The sequence below is a fragment of the Cibotium barometz genome, chromosome 11 (assembly GCF_041138505.1).
Source record: "Cibotium barometz isolate CiBa-2024 chromosome 11, ASM4113850v1, whole genome shotgun sequence".
Taxonomy (NCBI): Eukaryota; Viridiplantae; Streptophyta; class Polypodiopsida; order Cyatheales; family Cibotiaceae; genus Cibotium; species Cibotium barometz.
This window is the reverse complement of record NC_141056.1, coordinates 33,871,536-33,885,481: the sequence shown is the minus strand read 5'-3', so window position 1 is coordinate 33,885,481 and position 13,946 is coordinate 33,871,536. Positions and strand designations below refer to the sequence as shown.

Genomic DNA, 13,946 nt, shown 5'->3' with positions numbered 1-13,946 from the left:
TGTGTGTGTGTGTGTGAGAGAGAGAGAGAGAGAGAGAGAATGTTGAAGAGAGTTTTTTAAAAATGTTAAAAGTTTTCAAAAGTATTTTTTAATTTCAATAGCAATATTGTGTGTGTGTGTGTGTGTGTGTGTGTGTGTGTGTGTGTGTAAAATAATGTATGTAAATATATGTGTGTGTATGTATGTATGTATGTATACATACATACACACACACACATATTTACATACATACATACACACACACATATTTACATACATACATACACACACATATATTTACATACATTATTTTACACTCACACACACACACACACACACACACACACACACACACACACACACACACACACACACACACAATATCAACACATACTCAAATCCCTAAACCTTATAGGACATACTCAAATCCTTAAACAATAACATTATAAAATGGAAGTTTATTAAAATATTTCTTAAATAAAATTCCATATTATGAAAGTTTATAATTTTTTTTTTAAAATTTGAAGAGCAAGTGTGTGTGTGTGTGTGTGTGAGAGAGAGAGAGAGAGAGAGAGAGAGAGAGAGAGAGAGAGAGTTATTGCATTATCAAGCCATGTGTGTGATTGTGTTTAGGGTGTGTGTATGTGTGTGAGAGAGTTGAATGTGTGTTTGTGTGTTGAAACTTTGTGTGTGTGTGTGTGTGTGTGTGTGTGTGTGTGCCGTGTGTGTTTGAGAGAGTCCTTATATTGAAGTTAAAAGTGTTTTGAATGTTTTCATAATTTGAATAGTAGAATATATTTGAGAGACGTGAGTATTTTAGTCATTCAGAAATAGGAAAAGTGTGTGTGTGTGTGTGTGTGTGTGTGTATGTGTGTCTTTATTAAAATAATTTAGTTATTTGAATATCAAAAGTGTGTGGGTGTCCTTGAGTGTGTGTGAGAAAGAGAGAGAGTGGAAGTGTTTCAAAATATTTTAGTCATTCAAGTACTTTCTTATATGTATTAGTAGTTTAACTTCTTACACACACATGCTCACACACGCATAGAGGAAAGGGTTTGACTTACATGTATTAATTCACACACACATGTGCACACACATAGTAGTTGCAATTTGTTTATTGACACCCATGCGCATGCATGTATTAGTTACAATTAAAATATACACTCATGCACATAGTAGTCATACGTCTACTTATATGTGCGTATGTATGATTGATAGAGATAGGATTTATTTTTAGCACATGAGGAGTACTCTTTCCTTTGAGGAGAGGGTGAATTTGGCTGCTGAATTTGAGCGTCGTTTTTCCCATAGTCCAACTTGGTCTGGAGGACCATGGCCGGTTAAAGCTGTTGGATGGAACGATGTTTATCAAATTAAAATACGTTTAGATTTAGACAAATTAGATGAAAATATTTTACTTATGATTATTAAATAAATCCTAGGCTTGATTGATCGTTTTATGAAATAGACTCTATTGTCCAAGTTGAAAGAGATTAATTACGACAAGTATTTGATGAAGTTATTAAATGTATCGCAAAGCATAAGCACCTCCGAAAATAAATTTGGTTATGTTCTTCTTGAGTGACCATCGGTTCTAGATTGCTTTTTGTATTTAAATGGATTTTATTTATTCATTTTTTTCTTATGATCTTCCTTTTGCTAAATATTAAAAAAAATCATGATTGTATTAATATATAGTTTGATTATGTTTTTATGCAGAGACATGTCATTAAATATCTTAAAGTTGACTTATGACAATAATAAATTGTCAGATACTCTCTTCTTTGAGGAGATGCCACAATTGGGCTTTTTTGGCCAAAATGGGAAGTCCTTGGATTTGATGGGTGGGATGATATTAATCCTCGGTATATTTATATAGTCTTGGACCCTTATAGGCTAGATGACAATATCAAGCTCCTCTTAATCAAAGAGGCATTGTGATTACTAGATGGATTTTACATTGTGGGTAGTAGATGTAGGAGCTCCGAGGAAAAACGTTTCATTTTTAGTGAAATTCTGAAGTGCATTCCATTAAGGAAGTTGGTAAAGATAATGTAATAAGCTTTTAGATTATTGATGGATGTCTCTTTGTCTCTATCTATCTCTCCCGCTAGACTCTATTTGTTTGTCTTTCTCGCTCTCTTTCACTCATACACACACATAACACACAGTCATGTAATACACAAATAGTTTCTCTTACGTTTTATTGTGTATTTGGATTAGAAAAATAGAGAGATCATAAGTTTATGATTTTTTGGGTTTCTTTGTGTGATTGTGTAGAAGGAAGCACAAGGACGATAGCATCAGAGTTGGTGATTTCGAATCTGTTCAACTTGAGGTTGGTTTCTTTGTTGGCCTTTTTGTCATTATGTATTTGTGTGTTTATTATATCAATATGTAATGCATAGATAAAGAAATTATTTTTGCTTATATGTATGGTTGGCTAGAGAGAGAGAGAGAGAGAGAGAGAGAGAGAGAGAGAGAGAGAGAGAGAGAGAGAGAGAGAGAGAGAGCACATTAAAAGATTCTCAATTTCGCTTTCAATCTCATAAAGTGTGTTACCACGTCTAAACAGTTTATAATATTGGTGTGCTTGGCTACCTAAGCTGGCTACCTAAGCTAGAAACATTCCATTTATTAGACTATTGCCTTTGAGATTGTAGAGAGAGTTCTAAAGAGAGTATAATGGATCTTAGAGAATTTACAAACTATAGTAGCCTTAGAGAATAGTACTTTTAAGTTGAGAAACGTTCTTAAAAAGGTTACAAAAAATTATGATTTTGCCAATACATAAAATATAGAGAGATAGTTATATTATCTCTATGATAATTTTCTAAGAGGAATCATGTGTATAGGTAGGTTTCTAGGGTTGGTTATATGTTGGCAAAGATATAAAGAGATATTTGTAGAGCTTACGATATTAATTTTGAATTTCAGCAAATGGAGGTTCAGAATGATAACAACCACTCAAGAGAAGTACTAGCTGTAAAGGATTCTTCCAAGGAAGGGTATTGAGTCTTAAGATATCTGTTAATCAACTCAATGCTATTTTGAAAAAGATGAGCCGTATATTAGAAGCCTAGGTAGTTGCCTAGGGTTTTTGTGAGAGTAATGATGTTTTTACTCAAGGCACAAATTGTATTGCAACTTTCAAATTTTGTTCTCCCTTTTGGGGGGCGATATGTATGAATTTTCTATTTTCTCAAATTAAATACTTCTCTCTTTTATTTTGTTCTCTCACACTTTTTATTATGTCTCAACTTCTATTTCCTCTCTCTGCCTCTCTCTCTCTCCCTCTCACTATCTATCTATCTCTGTGATTGTATATGTTATTACCCTTTATCTCTGTAGTAGTAAGATGGATTATATATATGTTATTCTCACTTATTTATGTAGGAAATGGTTTGTATATGTTATACTCACATATGTATCAAAACTTCTCTAAGAATTGAGCTGAGTCTATTTGGAGGAGGGTCACATGTGTGATAATGGTTGTTGAAGTAGAATATTATGTTGGTGTTTGAAGTTAAGAATGTTAAAAAAGGATGTTAGTATTTGTTATTTTGTGTTTCAAAGGAGATTTGAAGATGGTTAGGAGCTATATATACTTGAGTTTAAACCAAGTTCGTTGGCTTTGAGTTTTGGATGCAACACAAGTGTCTCACCATAATAGTTCAAGGACAAGGGCTTGCATTCGCAAACAAAATGTTGCTAATTTAATGGATTACATTAATGAAATTAAAATTGAAACATTTGGAAGGGTTGAAAATGAAGAGAAACATAGAGGAATCCATGGTGGAATCCACTTACTCACAAGAAACAGAGCAATTGCCAATGCTATGATACTTCAAGAACCTATCAATGAACATCAAAATACACAACCATAGAGAGATATGGAACGAGGCTCTTTTATTTTATTTAAACGAGCCGCTGTGGATGATAATTTTCATTCTATTTGTTGTGTTATTGATGATGTGAAAGATATTAAATCTAAATGTCACTCTGTAAGGCGTGCGTTTTCATTTCCTGGGATTGTTAAGCATCCAGTAACTATGGTGGTGTATTCTAGAGATTGCACTCTTCACTCATTAGGAGTCCTTACTTATAAGTGCCATTTTTGTAATGCACTAATTTGGAAATGTGAGACATCAAGAAAGTTAAGACAATATGTGGGCAAACACTGATGTGGAAGTGGGAATGTCTCTTTATTACTATCTTTGGAAAATCCACCTCCTGCATTGGCTGAGTTGCTGCTTGGTAATGATAATGCAAGTAAGGAATACAGAAAGAATATCCGCTTTTACAATAATGCCTTGGCATTTGTTTCATTGGGTGCTCACTTGGATAATCAGTTCACTAGGGGGGAGGAGTATTTAATTTTCAAATCCATGGTACTACCTATCATCATGTTGGTTCTGTAATACCTTATGAAACACGAGATGCGGCTCCATGATTTGCCCAAATATATGTGTATGATACAGAGCATAAATTAGAGAATAGACTTCATGGGATGCGTTCTTTAAATCATAATGTACTTGAGAGGTTGCAAACAATGATGTATGGATGTAATCCGTATGCTTGTGCACTTCGTATGATGAGAGAAATGGTGCAGTCAAGTCTACATGTAGATTTAAGAATGGTCATCACTGAAGCGCAATCAACTTCAAGGCAATACTTAGTTCCTACAGGAAGTGAGGTAGCAGCTATCATGCTAGGTCAAGGGGATGATTTACATGTGGAGCATAGAGATATTCAAATAGTGTCGCGCACAGGTGCTATAAAAAAAATATCTAACTTGCACCGTTCGTATATATTATATGTTCTTCTATTTCCTCAAGGAGAGGATGGTTGGCATGTTGGAATTCCACTCAATGGTAGGAATAGACAAGGTTCAAATGAGGAGACAAATACCATAACTCAATGGTAGTATATTATGCATATAGACTATAAATAAGGAAAGATACAAATGCCTGCCTTCTATACGTGGTGGTCAAGTATTTGCAACAGTACATTGTTGATGCATATAGTAGCATGGAAGAATCTAGAAAGCAATAATCAGAAAGCATTGCGTGCTAAAGTATACCAAGGTCTTGCAGATATGGTTAATTGATGCGATGGGGTCAATAGAGTCTCTGGGGGCATTGTTGGACGCAAGGTAGTTCTACCATCTTCATATGGGGGCCTAGATATATTAGGAAGATGGGTAAACCTCACATGTTTATTACCTTCACTGTTGCAAACCTAAGTGGGATGAAATAACCAATGCTTTACTGCCAGGTCAGGTGCCCAAGATCGATTGACAGCTCACGTCTTTTATGAGAAACATAAGGACATGATGCACTTATTGGTGAAAAAAGCACTATTTGGAGAGGTGTTGGGATTTGTTTCTGTTATTGAATTTTAAAAAAGAGGCTTTCCACATGCACATATATTATTGATATTAGAAGTGGAAGTAAACTGGTTGAAATTGCACACTATGATATGTTGATGTGTTGAACTTCCCGATAAGGTGATGTTTCCTGAGTTGCACACCATAATTAGTCATTGTAATATCCATGGACCATGTGGAGAACTAAATATGTGCTCTCCTTGCATGGTTAACGGGAGGTGCAAACATCGGTACCCTCGGGATTGTTCGAGACTACTAGTGTTGATAACAATGGATATCCAACTTACATGCAGAGAGACAATGGTAGTTTCATATAGGTAAAGGATCATAGGGTGGATAGTCGATGGGTTATTCCATATAACCCTCTTTTGTCTATGAGGTATAAAGCCCATATTAACATTGAAGTATGCTCTACCATTACAACCGTAAAGTATTTGTATAAGTATGTATACAAAGGACATGATAGAGGTACTATTGAGTTGCAAGACACACATAGGGTTATTGATGAGGTTAGTCAATATTTGGGCACGGTATATATCTACGTCACATATACCAATATGATTTGCATAATGAAAAGCTTGATATACAAAGGTTGCATGTCCATCTCCCAATGCACAATAATGTGATATTCAATGATCAGGATGATTTGCATGATGTGATTAGTTGTGAATGGTTCAACGCTAATCAATTGTATACGGATGCAAGTAGCCTACTATATGTTGATTTCCCTTTGCATGTTACTTACTGTGTGCAAAGGTTGTAAATCTTTTGAGGATTTATGAACAGTGAAAGGACATTTGTATCCCTGTTTTAAGGCTGCATGTGAAGCCAGAGGAATGTTAGAGAGTGATGAGGAGTGGTATATGTGTCTCCAAGAAGCTGTATTTCAGAAAATAGGATTCTAGGTGCGTCAATTGTTTGTCATTATAATGGTTTTTTGTGAGCCTATACCTCTCGACACCTTTGGAATAAATTCTCCGCCGAGCTTTCAGATGATTTTTTCCATTCCTTGCAGTAGAGAGGGTGTGAAAATGTTAATGTTTTGTCATTCTATAGCAAAGAATCAAGCTCTGTTGCAAATGCAAGACCTCTTACAACAGTATGGAAATCGACTGCATGATTTTGAAGGGTTACTTGTTCCTAATAGATCAAGTGTTGTCAGTGTCAACAATGGTTTGTTGATGGAAGAGATTATGTTTGATTCTATTCACCAGGCTGATTTGTCTGTTTCCATGGAAAGGAGTCTAAATAGTTATCAATCAAGAGCATTTGATAGTATCCTTGAGGTTGTTTCTTTGAACACCAAGGTGGTGTTTTTTTCCTCAATGGACCAGGTGGATCAAGCAAAACCTATCTTTATAATGCCTTTTGTTGTCACGATTACGTGGAGAGAATCAAATTGCATTGGCATGTGCATCGTCTGGAATAGTTGCATTTTTACTTTCAAGTGGTCCCACAATGCACTCACGTTTTAAAATTCCATTGGTACTCAATGGTTCTAGCACATGTGCTGTCAAAGCTAACAGCCCATTAGCGGAGGTGTTGAAGCTTGCAAGGTTAATTATTTGGGATGAGGCTCTAATGATGCATTGATATGCATATGAAGTACTAGACACGACATTGAAAGACATTATCCAGAGTGATATAGTGTTTGGTAGGAAAGTTATGCTCTTTGGTGGGGTCACTTCAGGCAAATCTTACTAGTTGTGCCAAAGGGATTGCGTGAGGACATTGTTGATGCAACATTATGCCGATCATATATTTGGAGATATGTGAATGTTCTAAAGCTCACCCAAAACATGCGGATTAGACAGAGTGCTTATTATGATTGTACAGAACAAAAATTTGTCAAATGGACATTATAAATTGGAGATGGCTCTATAGGCCATCCAAACAAAGAAGGTAGAGTGGTAATACCACCACGAATGTTGATCCATGGGAACTCCATTTTGAGTTTGGTAGAATGGGTATACAAAGATCTTCAGAGGGTGGAGGATTATGTACACTTCTTTAAAGACCATGCTATACTTGCACCACAAAATCTAGAGGTTGACGAGGTTAATGAACTAGCCTTGAGTGCATTGCCCGGTCTCTTGAAAGAGAATACCCCAGTACTGATTCGGTTGCTTCTTCTGAGAATGACATAATATTGTACCCAATTGAGTACTTGAACAGTTTGAACTTGGGTGTGGTGGTTACCCTGCTCATCGCTTGATTCTAATAAGATTAATGCTCCCATCATGCTGCTCCGCAATTTGGGTCCTCGAGACGGCGGGGACTTTGTAATGGTACCAGATTGATATGAAAGCAATTTCACTCAAAGGTGATAGAAGCAGAAATCATTACAGGTACAAACATTGGAGACAAGGTCTTTATTCCCAAGAAAACATTCATACCTACTATGCTGCAATTGCCGTTTGACATAAGAAGGAGACAATTTCTTGTAAGGTTAGCTCTTGGTATGTCAATAAATAAGTCCCAAGGACAAACATTGAGTGTATTGGGATTTTATCTAGCCACACAAGTATTCACACATGGATAGTTGTACGTTGCTATGTCACGTGTTAGATCATTTGATGCAGTGAAAGTGTGTGTAAAGCATTATATGGAATAGGAAAGCAGCATATAGAAGGTTCAACCGAAGTCTTCCACAACCAATGTTGTCTACAAGGAGGTTTTCCAAATGGCATGAATCAGAATGTAAATTTAATCTATGCCCAAAAGATAGAGAACAAGCTATTGATATAGCAGCATACTGGAGACTACATTCATAGATAGCTCTGTGTATCAATCAAGTAAGCATTTGAAAAGAGAATGTTTGCAATGATGTGACATGTGTAATCTATGTTGTCTTTTTGTGCAATCTTTCACATTGATGCTACTCTCTTTGGTATTATTGAATTCATGTGTATAAATCTACTTGCATTGAGGTAAAGGTACCATGTAAATTCACAAAAAAAGGAAGTGCCCCGTCATTGCTCAAGAGGTGGTTCTAATTGTTGGGATGGCTGAAGGGTGTCGGTGAGTTCATATTTGTTTTTTTTCACATTTGGATAAGCAAACGTTTACTTTTGACTTGCTTTTATATACAATAGCATTATTTATTTTTCTTGCTTGGCACAAAATATATATATAGAGGGAGAGAGGAAGACCTTAAAGTGTTATGTAAATGATTAGTGTAGTGAGTGTTATATTTGACATCAGGGGTATATTGCTTAGGATGGAGGCGGCAAGGAGATCATTTTCATTTGTTTATGGTGATGGCCAAGATATTGAAGGTAATTATTTTTTAGATTGCTATAATTGAGGTATTATTACTTTCCATAATCTATGTAATATTCATGGTTGAATTGTAGACCCTCCATTTTGGAAAGGACAAGCAACATCTCTAATTATTGAACTGTTAGAGAGCACCAGTGTTTTATGGTATATATAGAAACCTGCTTTTTATGTACCTTTTGTGTTTTGTTTGATAAATTTATATTGCTATTGATACATTCTTTTCGCACACAGGGAATATCTTTATTTTTTAGAACCTAGATTATTGCTGGGTTTGTATGGTCAAGATCCTTATAATGAGAGCTTTGGGCTCCTTGGAATTTACAGTTTGAGATTACAAAAGATCGCGGATCAACTTCATGTACATGTAATGTTTGTGGACTATGAAAAGCCTGATAGGTTAGGTCTTTGAGTCATAGGCACTGGACAATATATAATTTTTTGATTGTTCTCTAAAAGCCTGTTCAAACCCCATTCGCCTCAAATATTGATCCACCAAATGAGTTTTGTAAGGTTTTGTTGTTTTCCTTCTTTTTTTCCACGAAAAGTATATCTTGCAATAACTAATGTTTTTTTCTTAAATATTTTTTTGCTAGATGGAGGCGAGGAGTATAGGCTTCCAAGGAGAGAGAATCCAGTTTTTCAAAGATTGTTTTAAAGCTTTATTCAGGTGTGTTGAGATTGTCAACATTATATTGGGTTGGAATGGTAGCTATTTATTTACGCCAAGTTTGGTGCTTTATTCAATGAAATTAAGTGCGTTAGGAGCTTCTACATGGATATATATGGCAAGCATCGTGTGTTTATATATAGGTTGCCAAGTTAGGGACCATGGGGCCCATCATGGGCCTCAAATATAAAGCTTATCTCTACTTACCCTTCGAGGACGAGCGTTTTTTTTTTTTGCAATTGGCTCGAATTAGAAAGTCAAAAAACACACACACATACGTGCCATCGCTTTTGTAATCAGGGCTTGAACCCATGACCTTGGGACTCTAGAGCAACACCTCTCTCTATTGCACTAATTTGTAATCGATAAATATGAATGCAAGAATACTCTTACCCGTCAGGAACTCGTCGAGCCACTAGTTTTTTCGAAAAGGACGATGGGCGCTCTACAAATGCTCTCAAAAAAAAGGTGGGACAAGGAGGCCGGCCCTCTTTTCAAAAAGGGGGATTCATGAGTTTTGGTGGCCACAAGTGTCTAACTCAAAACTTACGTGCGGTTGTGTCACAGTTGTATGCTCGCGCATCTCATCGGCTCAGCGGGATTCATGAGTTTGGGTGGCCACAAGTGTCTAACTAAAAACACACACGTAGTGCGGTTGTGTCACAGTTGTATGCTCGCGCATCTCATCGGCTCAGCTTGTGGCATAATCCTGCACTTGCTCACTCTTTCTGAGAAGAAATAGTAGGATGGCCGCAGCTCATGCAGTAGTAGAAGAGCGCCTCCCAAACAAGGAGGTTGTGCTTGTGTGTAGGCCCAAGGGATGGGTCACTGAGGAGAACTTTGCAGTGAAAGAATCAGAGTTTGTGTTCACGCGCCCACCTCCGTCAGGCTCCAAAGACGTGATCTCGAAAGTGCTGTGGCTTTCTGTGGACCCTTACCTCCGCGAGCTCCTGAATGAAGACAGCGGGATCGCAGGAATACCAGTTTTCGAGATCGGAAAGGTACGTCATATAAAATCACTGCTCCCATATATAATCATCATCATTAGCTGATATGATTAAATGCTTCCACTTTTTTTCTTTTTGAGAGTGCAGCCGCTCACGGTTTACACCTTGTCCAAAGTGATTTAAAAAATTATATAGCTCTATGCAAATAGGGTTTAGGGAAGGAGTTTATGCATATAGCAAGCATATAGCTTATGAACTATTTACATAGAGCTCTATGCAAATATCTCCTTACATAGCTCTATGCAAAGAGGTCTCTTAGGAAGGATGCAAAGAGATCTTAGGGAAACTAGCATTGTCAATATCTTGTCATTAGCGCTAATTACTTTTTCTCTACTTAGATTATGCCAATATGTTGAGTCTAATCCATTAGTATCCACCCTAATCACTCCCAACTTGCTAATTTCAAGTCTCTCTATATATGCGAACAACTTATAATATACAACTCTTGTGCATATACCTATATATGCATTCATATGCTTGGTTTATGTCATACAGTAAAGTGTTGTGTTGTTTAAATCTCTTGTATTCCCTTGAGATATTTCTAAATCATTTTTTATACAGGTGAAAATGCTTAAGGAGGTATACAAATTTGATGATGGGTTCAATTACAAAAACGAGAAGGATTGGGATCTAGCTTTGAAAAGGTGAATTCTTAGGCTTTATGTGCATGTGAAAGTGGAAGCTCTTGTAAACCGCTTTTTATGAATATTATCTTTGTGTCATTCATATGCGCGTTGTGTGTGCGCGCACACATGCATGGTTCTCTCAAGGGTATTGCTCAATGCCCATGGTCCTATAGCTTGTTTTCTAATTTCAAGGTTCTCTCAAGGGTGGTGATACTGATGCAATTACCAAAGCCAGGACCATAGTGGACCTATAGCTTGTTTTTTTATTTGAAGGTTCTTTCAAGGGTATTGCTCAATGCCCATTGTCTAATCTACAAAACCTAACCTTCCAAGGCAGCTAGTAGCTTGAGGTGCAGCTTTAAGTAAATATTCCATCATGTTGGTTGGAATTAAAAAATATTAATGAAGGATTCGTTCTATGACATATTTCAAGTGAGTTCAGTGTTTGAGAGAAGAATTAGGAAAGTTTTAGTGTTTTGGAATAAGGAAAAATTTTAGAAATTGAGAGAAGAAATTGTGGTGTTGCAGATGTTTCCCAAATGGATTTGATGTGTATTTCGAGAATGTGGGAGGACACATGCTGGAGGCAGTACTTGAGAATATCCAACCAAAGGGACGGATTGTGGCATGTGGTATGGTCTCTCAGTACAACAAGGTACATCATATGCAATTAAATTTATTAATTGCTTTTCATATTAAAAAATGTTACTTCATGGGAAGGACTCAGCGCAGTTTGAATAAAGTTTATGTTACCAACGAGTGCTAGCTCATCTGGTAGAGCATTGGTCTCTACTCCCAAGGTCTTGTGTTCAAGTCTTGGGGGCCTTGTTAGGTACCTACCCTTGATGGGTTGATTATAAGCATGTACGATGGGTTCGCTAGCCCTCATCCAGCGAGGCCGCCTCTACCTCACGGAGGCTCGGTGTGTGTGTGTGTTTCTAAAAATTTCCAATACCTTCGGAAAAAAATAAAATAAAGTTTATGTTTCAATTAATACCATTAATTAAAAATAGTATGGCTGATTCCAGGAATAAATGATCGGGATGGCATTCAGAATTTGTTCCATGTTGTTGGAAAAAGCTTAAAAATGGAAGGTTTTTTAGTGCCCGATTATCACTATTCATGGAATACCTTTCATGAAGAAGTTATCCCACTTCTGCAACAACAGGGCAAACTACACTACAAATCGGATGTTTTGGGAAGGGGCATTGAGGAGTTTGCGAAATCACTTATTGGAATGCTCAAGGGTGACAACAATGGCAAGGCTGTGCTCTTTGTGAGTGATGAGTAGTGGCCCACCTGCTACTATAAACTTCTAAGTTCAATTTAGGGAGCTTCACATCACATGACAATGGTCAATGGATCTTAATAAATTATACTCTGATCTTTATTCAAATGGGAAATGTAAAGGAAGAAGGGGAGTCTTTATTTGATCTAGCCCACACTTCTCTTAATGATGTGATGACACCATGATCAGGATCGGTTCAATGTATCAAATGTGCACCTTATGCACAAAGCCATCTGACTTTTATATGTTATGCTTTGTAGTTTAATAGTGAGAAGGCATTGAAAAATTTAAATATTAGGAATGAGGTGAGTTGAGGGATTTTAAGGGTAAGCGTATAAATATTTCTCTTTGTGAGAGAAGTAAGATGGATAGTTGGAGTAGGCTTTACTAATTTACTTGTCTAGTTCGTAAACATGCCTACTTAAGTATGCAAAAGAACTTGTACCCCCCTCACCTATGTATTTGGCGTTGTACCCCCCTCGGCTATGTATTCGGCCGCCTTGTACCCCCCTCACCTATGTATTTGGCCTTGTACCCCCCTCGGCTATGTATTCGGCCGCCTTGTACCCCCCTCGGCTATGTAATTGGCCTTGGAAATTAACCATTTGCACAATGAATTCTTTAAAATCACTTTCGTGACCCAACTCAAAATCATGGTCGTGATTGGCCAGGCTAGTAACAGACCATGATCCAACTCAAAATCATGGTCGTGATTGGCCAGTCCCAGCAGCATCTCGTGCTTGGCCAGGCTAGTAACAGACCATGATCTCGACATCCCGATAATGGTCATGACTCAAAACCTATATAGTCACTTCTAAAGCTATGGTTTTTCAATTGTCTTCTTCCACTATTGCTACTTCTACACCATCAAGTGTTGGTTCTGAGAGATTTTTTGGTGTAGCCACCACCAATGGACTAAACTCATCTATGGTCATTCATACTTTTTTAAAATGTCTATGATATCCTTGAGGGATTCACTTTAAGAATATGTGAAATAACATGAGAGTTCAACAAAAGGATTTTTATTTTTTTTAAAAGATAAATTTGCACAAACATATCTACATAAAGGTATTATTTAAAGGATCTTGAAAAAAATGTTGTAACCAAATTCACAAATAAGGGGCTGGTTTGTTGGAAGGCCATGGCCTAGCCGTATACGTACCACATGCATAGTGCCAAGGATAATAAGATCATATATAAATAATACAATACTAGGGCCATTATCACCCCTCCTCCACCCATTGATGTTGCTTGGAAGGGAATAGAGTGGCGAAGGTTAAGCGCACAGTTTCGTGATAACACTATTGGGATAGGTGACCTCTCGGAAGTGGCTCCCAATTTTTGACATGTATCAGAGCCAAGGACGACATGTTAGGATGTTGTTAATGCTAGGAGTATCACTAGTAAGAAATCATATGCTAGAATAGCCGGGTGACATCTCTGTGAGAGCAGTCAAACCTCCGAAGAACCAACAAGTGTTGTTAGAGCCTCTGGGTACCCTATGTCCTGGCCATCGAGGGAGGGTGTTAAAAGGTCATGGCCTGGCCATCTACATACCGCATACATAGGGCCAGGGGATAATGAGATAATACATAAATAATAGAAGACTAGGGATATTATCATTCCTTCTCCATGTTGAGATATCGAGCTCAGCTCTAGTGCTGAGGACATTGATGACCCACCTGGTTGATAGCCTCTGCACTTATGC

At 37.2% G+C, this 13,946-nt stretch overlaps 1 protein-coding gene across 1 annotated transcript; it reads left to right on the top strand.

Annotated features, from left to right (window-relative positions):
- The first annotated feature begins 9,954 nt into the window (after nucleotides 1-9,954).
- On the top strand, nucleotides 9,955-11,716 carry LOC147634088 (dehydrogenase FUB6-like). The gene is made up of 3 exons (XM_086805624.1): nucleotides 9,955-10,318; nucleotides 10,886-10,968; nucleotides 11,479-11,716. The coding sequence occupies exons 1-3, from the start codon at nucleotides 10,064-10,066 to the stop codon at nucleotides 11,714-11,716; spliced, it is 576 nt and encodes a 191-aa protein (XP_086661750.1). The 5' UTR covers nucleotides 9,955-10,063.
- The last annotated feature ends 2,230 nt before the right edge of the window (nucleotides 11,717-13,946 follow it).

Coding starts and splice junctions, on each gene's coding strand:
- LOC147634088 (XM_086805624.1), top strand. CDS start 10,064: ATGGCCGCAGCTCATGCAGTAGTAGAAGAGCGCCTCCCAAACAAGGAG. Junction 10,319..10,885: donor CAGTTTTCGAGATCGGAAAG/GTACGTCATATA, acceptor TTTTTTATACAG/GTGAAAATGCTTAAGGAGGT. Junction 10,969..11,478: donor TGGGATCTAGCTTTGAAAAG/GTGAATTCTTAG, acceptor GTGGTGTTGCAG/ATGTTTCCCAAATGGATTTG.